At 44.4% G+C, this 8,140-nt stretch overlaps 1 protein-coding gene across 4 annotated transcripts in view; it reads right to left on the bottom strand.

Moving 5' to 3' along the window:
- Positions 1–419: 419 nt before the first annotated feature.
- The window catches only part of Cct6b (chaperonin containing TCP1 subunit 6B), a 40,977-nt gene continuing 33,256 nt past the window's right edge, over positions 420–8,140 (bottom strand). For 2 of the 4 annotated variants that reach the window (XM_021213280.1, XM_021213281.1), the window contains exons 11-14: positions 4,885–5,018; positions 3,461–3,563; positions 1,096–1,168; positions 420–606 (exon numbers count right to left, since the gene is read on the bottom strand). In XM_021213280.1, the coding sequence (XP_021068939.1) occupies positions 534–606; positions 1,096–1,168; positions 3,461–3,563; positions 4,885–5,018 (383 nt within the window). In that variant the 3' untranslated portion in view covers positions 420–533. The remainder of the gene's footprint in view (positions 607–1,095; positions 1,169–3,460; positions 3,564–4,884; positions 5,019–8,140) is intronic. The other 2 variants (XM_029546337.1, XM_029546335.1) reach the window with 1 other exon arrangement.

Raw genomic sequence — 8,140 nt, forward strand, 5'->3', positions numbered from 1 at the left:
TAAATTCCAGCCCCAGGCACATAGCCAGACCCTGCCCACATTTTTAAAGGCTAAGCAAACTATGACAAACTATATAGTAAGCAGGCTGGGCCAGGGACTGTGCATAAGAACCCAAACCTATATTGCAAGTGATGTCACATGTGTAAGGGAGCAGCTGCAGGAAGTTCCTGAGGGACTCTTGGGGAAAGAGAACATTTGTCTTACTGCATTTACGATCTCTGATAAGCTGGAATTGACTGGGATACTGTCAAGCCTATGCCCAGAAGGTACAGGCATCATGACACATTTTTCTTTATGAAAACTGAAACAGCATATATTACAGGGTGGGGAGTTAAGACTCAGAAACTATTACCATTGCTATTTCTTTACTGGGAAAATCTGTGTGTTCTTTATGCTTTGATTAAGTGTTTTTCAAACAGTTGAGACCAAAAGACATGCACTACCTTTATTTTCTAACAGTTAAGGCCATGTGACACTGCTGGGTATGACACGTATGAAATCTTGTCTTCCAGATGAATTGATTTTGAATTCAATCAGTCTCTAAGAGAAGACATCCCAGCTCGCATAATTTCATCAACCAGGAGGATGTTGGTGGCAATCACAGTGCTGAGGATGAAAGGATCAGAGTGAGCCCAGCCTCCCACAGCATGCCCGTGTCTCCCCAGCAATCTTCAGCATGTGGTGGGGGCATTTCCCCTTCAGCATGTTGGAGTGAGAACTCATGAAACAGAGATATTATGAAGGAAGCACCCTCCTCACCCTGTAATGGCGCCCGCTTTGCTGACTCGGCAGAAGTCTAATTTATACCCAGCAAATCTGCGCCAATTTTCGCAGGTCGCTGCTGCCCCCTGCTACAGAGGCTGCTGTTGCTCCTGCCTCCCTTCCCAGCCAACAGTGAGGGTAAGGTTAGCTTTCCTTGTGCCTTTCCCTGCTGCCAACACAATGTGAAGAGACGATAAGAGGACAGCAGCTACTCTCAGTAGCCGGGGACCATGGTGTCATACAGGTCACAATGTTTCCCAAACAAAAATAACGGGAACTATTCAAAACTATCAATTACATCCCTAAAGGTCTTTCTCTTCATTGCCAATTTACCAAGAGTGAAGAAGATGTTTTTTCACACAGTAATTATCCCAGATTCCTGCTTCTGCTGCTGCTATCGGCTCCCCTGCAAAGTAAAGACAATCTGCTTACTTGAGCAATCTTGACACACCCTGCCAATGTTGACTGGTGAGTTCTAACAATATTAATCTCTTACAGAACTCCTTTTGTCAAAGTCATCACTGACCTCTATGATAAGCCCTGTGGATGACTGCCAGCCTCATCCACCAGCACCCGACAGCTCATCACAGCCTCTGGCCAACTCCTTCTTGCCTTTTGGACACCACGTTCCCCTTTCTTTACTGGCTCCTTTCGCCTAAGTGAGCTTTCTGCTGGAGCACCTATGCAGTCCCCTAAGTGAGCTTTCTGCTGGAACACCTATGCAGTCCCCTAAGTGAGCTTTCTGCTGGGGCACCAATGCAGTCCCCTAAGTGAGCTTTCTACTGGGGCACCAATGCAGTCCCCTAAGTGAGCTTTCTGCTGGAACACCTATGCAGTCCCCTAAGTGAGCTTTCTGCTGGAGCACCTATGCAGTCCCCTAAGTGAGCTTTCTGCTGGGGCACCAATGCAGTCCCCTAAGTGAGCTTTCTGCTGGAGCACCTATGCAGTCCAGGGCTCTTCTATTCTCTCCCTGTATGTGTCTTAGTCAGGGTCACTACTGCTGTGATGAAACACCACAACCAAAGCAACATGGGAAAGAAAGGGCTCATTCGGCTCACACTGCCACATGGCAGTTCATCATCAAATGAAGTCAGGACAGAAGCTCAAGCAGGGCAGGAACCTGGAGGCAGGAGCTGATGCAGAGGCCATGGAAAGGTGTGGGAGTAGCTTACTGGATTGCTCCCCATGACTTACTCAGTCTGTTTTCTTATAGCACCCGGAATGACCAGCCCAGGGATGTCACCACCCACAATGGGTTGAGCCCTCCCTCATTACTTACTAATTAAGAAAATGTCCTACAGGCTTGCCTACAGCCTGACCTTATGGAGGCATCTTCCCAATTGAGGTTCCTCCTTTCAGGTGACTTTTAGCTTGTGTCAATTTCACATAAAACTATCCAGCACAAATAATCCTAGGCAGTCTCATCCAGTTTTTCCAGTTTAAACTTCCTACAGCCTGATTACTCTCTTACCAACAACATATATCTGTTTCTTGAGCTGAATATATCGAACTATTTTCCCCCAAAAGGCCATAAGTCCTTCAAACCTGACTTTGCTAAAACTGGACAGTCCCTCAACTCATAGCCAGCTCTGTCTCATCTTTTCCAACAGCTAGTGCAATTCTAACCTGCTAGTTGTTCAGCTAATTGCTCTCTGCAGAGTGGAGAGTGGCCACAATCATCATTTAAAATATGGACTATGTTGCAAAATTGCCCCTTATTTTATTACAAGGATTAAGAAAACAAAGCTGAAGTCCTCAGCCCAGCCCATACGCCACCTTATAATCTGAGGTGTCACCTCTGTCACCTCCTTCCTTCTTCTAGCCGACCACTTCCTGCTGTCCCCTCATGACCAACCCCTCAGTTCCGTCAGCTCCTTAGTAGACCTCTTCCTAGTTTGTACTGTACAGATGTTTTAATTTCCCCCTTCCCTCCCCTCCCTACTTAGCATTCATGATCATCCTTACAGATGATAAATAATTTATTTGTTAAGGTTACTGTTTACTGCCTGTTTTCACTCTAAGAGAAGCTCACAATTTTAGTCTATTTTGCCCAGTATGAGTCCAAATAATTAGCACTCAATAAGTCTATCTTTTTAAGCATTTGGGTGGGAGTGGAAGGACTAGAGATATAGATAAGTCTGTCATTGACTGTTACACAAACACAGGGTCTGAGTTTGGCCCCCAGGACCCACATTAAAAAAAAAAAATCTTTGTTTCAGCCAGGCAGTGGTGGTCCACGCCTTTAATCCCAGCACTCAGGAGGCAGAGGCAGGCGGATTTCTGAGTTCGAGGCCAGCCTGGTCTACAGAGTAAGTTCCAGGACAGCCAGGGCTACACAGAGAAACCCTGTCTCGAAAAACCAAATAATAATAATAATAATAAAATTTTAAAAATCTTTGTTCCAGGGCTGGTGAGGTGTTTCTCAGTTGAGAGCACTTGTTTCTGTTGCAGAGGACCTGGGTCCAGGCCCAGTCCCAGGGATCTGATGCTCTCCTCTGACCACCACAGGCACATTATTCACAGGCGACATATACATAGGTAAAACACCTATGCATATTAAATATTTTTGGAGTAAGCTGGATGCACTGAAGACTTGTGTAATAAAATGTTTCAGTCCACCACTCCCTAAGATTTGGGTCCTTGATATATATATATATATATATATATATTTTTTTTTTTTTTTTCTTCAATTTCTTACCTGTGTTCAGGTCTATGCCCAGGAGTTCTTTTGATTCGGCATGTTTAGTCTGAATTTTTATCAGTGTTTCCTGCAGGTCATAACCAGAATTCTGAGCAAGAACCTTTATGAAAATAAAAAAAAAAAACATGTATGGAATACTTTTATATATGGATTTGAAAATCGAGTACAAAAAGGGGCACTATTCTTCAGGCTTGTGAAACACAACCACAATACAATGGCCATCTCCTTTAGAAGAATCCCATTCCCAACCGAAATCAAATTACTGCTTTATCTACCTAACCCATTTTATTCTTGAATAGTGAACACCACCGCACTAAGTTCTAAGGGCACCAGACTTTTCCCACCCCTAGATATTTTTTAGGCAAGGTCTCATATAGCCCAGGTTGGCCTCGAACTCCTTCTTCCCTTGTGTGGCAAAAACTGCCTTGAGCTCCTGACCCCCCAGCTTCTGCCTCCCTAGTGCTGGTGTTACAGGCACGTGCCACTACAGTCAGCTTATTTCTTTCCTTATAAAAGATGTAAGTCTATTCTATTTCCTCTGGCCTCTTGAGCCATGTGCCTTCTTGTTTTTTCCAGTACTTGCTAAAAAAGACCAGAGCATTCACAGCACTGTGCGTCCCCTAGCTTCAGAAGGACAGCCGTGACCTGTAGCAATATGGATGGAAATGCCTGTACTCCACATTAGACTAATTTCTAAACTAGCAGCTGATAAAGAAAAGGACCACTGTATACCAGGGCCACCAATTCCTGTCAAAAACACAGTACTCAATGACTTTGCTGCTTGGAGGAGAGAAAAAAATAGACATCTAATTCACAAACAACCCACAAATTATGAATAATTGTGATATAAATTATTTAAGTCTTTGCTAGCTAACAATGCTAATAATGACTGAATTCATGGTGATAGCATACATGAAACATCTTTCTATATGTCTACATGACTGATGGCTGACAGAGGCAAAGAGAAAGGAAGGGCAAGCCCTGTCCTCTTGCTGCTTCGTTCCTTCAATTACAACAAGTTCCAGCTAATCGTGTTTGGGGACACTAAACATCTTCAAGCCCTTCACTTACCATAAGTAAAGTAATAGCATCTTGGAGGCCACCAACAAAACAAGAATCTCTGCTTAAAATAAAAAATTCAAACAAAACTTGAGTTCCAAATGGCTCATTAGGATTGGTTAGTGCTGAACTTTCCAAAGGAGCTTTGAGACACAGGGAAAACTTGACTGCTTCCTGGAGCTCCTGAAGTCTGTCAGCTTCAATCCCCACAGTTTCTCTGCTGGGCTGCTAAAATATTTATGCACAACAGGACATGCAAATGAGCGCATTTCTAACTCTGAGAACTGTTGGGCAAGGTGGCAATTTGTAATCAAGGATCTTTAGGTGGACCCAGTTGTTATCTGGCCAGGAGACAGTTATACCTTCGGGATGATGAGTAAGGCATCAGCAAAGGCTTGGATCCCCAGGCGGACTCTTCCCTGCACACGGTGCTTGTAGTTAACAAGAGCTTCTGCGATCGCAACTTCCACTGCCCCAGCCCCTGGAACCACACAGCCTATCAAAGACAAATAACAAAAAGATATCAAGCGGGCTGGAAAGATGGTCCAGCAGTTAAGAGCACTGACTGCTCTTCCAAAGGTCCTGAGTTCAAATCCCAGCAACCACATGGTGGCTCACAACCATCTGTAATGAGATCTGATGCCCTCTTCTGGTGTGTCTGAAGACATCTACAATGTATTAATATATAAATAAAATTTTTTTAAAAAGATGTCAAGCAAAGAAAAGGAGCAAGAAAAGCTACAAAGGCAAGCATGTTTGATTACTTTGACCACTTCTGAAATGTTTTGAATATATTCCAAAATCAAAGAAATTCTACAACTCAGCAATTACTAGGTTTCCCTATAAAGCACTCTGAAAGTAAATAAGCATGGTACACACTTTGTTTCATTGTTTATCCTCTGGAAAACAGAAGTGGGATTTCTGGGGTCATAGAGATGGTTCCCAGCACCCACATCAGGCAGCTCAATACCCCTTGTAACTCAAGTCCAGGGGATCTGACACTCTCTGCCCTATGCAGGCACCTGCATGAACACGGTGCTCATAAACTCATGCAGGCACACAGACCTACAAATAAAAATAAATCTTTTTTAGGTAGATATTTCTTTTGCTTGCATCTTATATAGTTATATGACTACACTGACGTGTTATTTGTAATTTATAGTAGCAAATAGCTGGATACAATGTCTGATCTAAAAAAAAAACAAAATTAGGAGACCTTAGAATTTCAACCTTTGAGAGATAATAACTGATAATCCAGACTACTATAGCTGCAAAACTATCTCTTATAATTGAAGGGCAAAGGAAAATTTTCCATGAGTCAATCAGGAATTCATGGTCACTAAGCCATCTCTAAGATACTCAAAGGAATCTTAGGGCTGAAAAGAAAGACCATGAGACTACAGCAAAGGGTAAGTGTTCATGGAGATTGAACAACTGGGTTACTGATGAAATCAGAAAGGAAGAAAACTTTAGAGTGCAATGAAAATGAAGACATAGCATACCAAAGCTATGCGATACAATAAAAACAGCACCAATTTAAGGAAGGAGGAGGGTACTACAACAAATGCCGATAGAATTCAGGAAGTCCTAAGGACAAACCTTGAAAAAGTATATTCCATTAAATTGGAACACCTAAGAAAAATGGATGACTTTCTAGAAATATGTGATCTACCAAAAATAAACTAAGACAAGCAACTTGAATATTACTATAACAAGCAACGAAACTGATGAAGAAATAAGACAAACACCCAGTCAAGAAAGCCCAGGCTCAGAAAAAAAAAAAGAGAAAAAAAAAAAAAAAAAGAAAGCCCAGGCTGTGAGAGGAGCCATTACAGAGACGGAGCTGCTGATTAAACCCGATCAAGATGTCTCAAACTCTACACCAAGACTCTGTGGCAGAGCCCACTGGTGGTGTGGAGGGGGAGGGGGAGGGGTGTGGGACGGGCCGTGGGGAGCCCAGCCATGAGAGGCGAAGCCCTGGACAGGAAGCTGGAGAAAGGGGGCCGTGGGGCCGTGGGGAGCCCAGCCATGAGAGGCGAAGCCCTGGACAAGAAGCCGGAGAAAGGGGGCCGTGGGGGCGTGGGGAGCCCAGCCATGAGAGGCGAAGCCCTGGACAAGAAGCTGGATAAAGGGGGCCGTGGGGGCGTGGGGAGCCCAGCCATGAGAGGCGAAGCCCTGGACAAGAAGCCGGAGAAAGGCGGCTTTGATAAGACTTATGTGGTCCTTGGCCACTTCTGCTAAACAAAGATGAAAACGTTTCCCAAGAATGGCGGAAAGACACATGCAGTGCCAAGGCCAAGCAGGCCAGGGACTTCTTTGGGTGCCTTCAAGAAAGGTATGATGCTGTCTCGTAACGTTCTCTGGGGACCCCTTAGCCCTCCAGCCACAGCCTAGAGTCTGCAGCAGGGCTGGGCTTCTCTCTGCCCTCCATGATGGAAAAGACTGCTGTTGTCACACTCACCCCCTATGTACTCCTGGGTCTTCTGGGAGTTCTCTCCACTCAGCCTTTCACCCTTTCTGGAGTCATTGCCCTTGCATGCCTTCCCCTTCCACCTCCCTCTGCAGTTCCATGGCAACAGTTACCAGCCTTCCTGAATGGACTCCTGACCCTTTCTCCCTCCCTTCACCATCTGTTGGATGCCCTTTGGCTCCTTTTTTTTTTTTTTTTTTTTTTTTTCCTGGTAAAATCAGTCACTGTCCTTATAAAGACTTTTAGATTAATAAAGTCAGTGGCCTTCATATAAAAAAGAACTAAGAGCAATCCTTCCCAGACTATTTCATACAGTGGAAAATGGGGGAATGTTCCTAAACTCACAGCACCATGGAACCAAATACACACACAAAGGAAAAGTATAGGCCAGTCTGTCTTATGAACATAGAAGCAAAAACTTGCAATAGAACCCTTGCAAACGGAACTGAATGCATCAAAAAGAACACTCTTCACCCCCAGCGTCTTCATCCCATAGAGGCAGGGACAGTTTACTATATGCAAGACAGTGAATGGAATACAGCATGTAAATAGGCAAGGCCGAAACCACACAATCCTTTCAATAGCTGCAGGAAAGGCATGTGACAAAATCTTATATCTTTTCAAACACTGAATCTGGCAAATTTCAAAATCTGACAAAGCTCTGAAGAGACTAGGGACTAGGGCTAGAAGGAGCGTATCTCAGCACAAGAAAGGCCACACGCAATAAACCTATGGCCAACATAGGCAAAACAGAGGAAGCCTCAGACATTTCCTCTAAAATCAGGAATATGACACAGAGCTTGAAGGCTTAGCTGGAATGTGTAATAAGACCAGAGAAGGAAATGAAAAGGATACAAATAGGAAAAGAAGTCAAAGTAGCCTCATTTGCAAGCCAGAGGTGGAGCCTTTAATCCCGGCCCTCAGGAGGCAGAGGCAGGAGGATCTCTGTGAGTTTGAAGCCAGCCTGGTCTACAGAGCGAGTTTCAAGACATCTAGAGCTACACAGAGAAACTCTGTCTTGAAAAACAATCAAAGCTGGGCGTGGTGGCGCACGCCTTTAATCCCAGCACTTGGGAGGCAGAGGCAGGCGGATTTCTGAGTTCGAGGCCAGCCTGCTCTACAGAGTGAGTTCCAGGACAGCCAGGGCT

The sequence above is a fragment of the Mus pahari genome, chromosome 14 (assembly GCF_900095145.1).
Source record: "Mus pahari chromosome 14, PAHARI_EIJ_v1.1, whole genome shotgun sequence".
Taxonomy (NCBI): domain Eukaryota; kingdom Metazoa; phylum Chordata; class Mammalia; order Rodentia; family Muridae; genus Mus; species Mus pahari.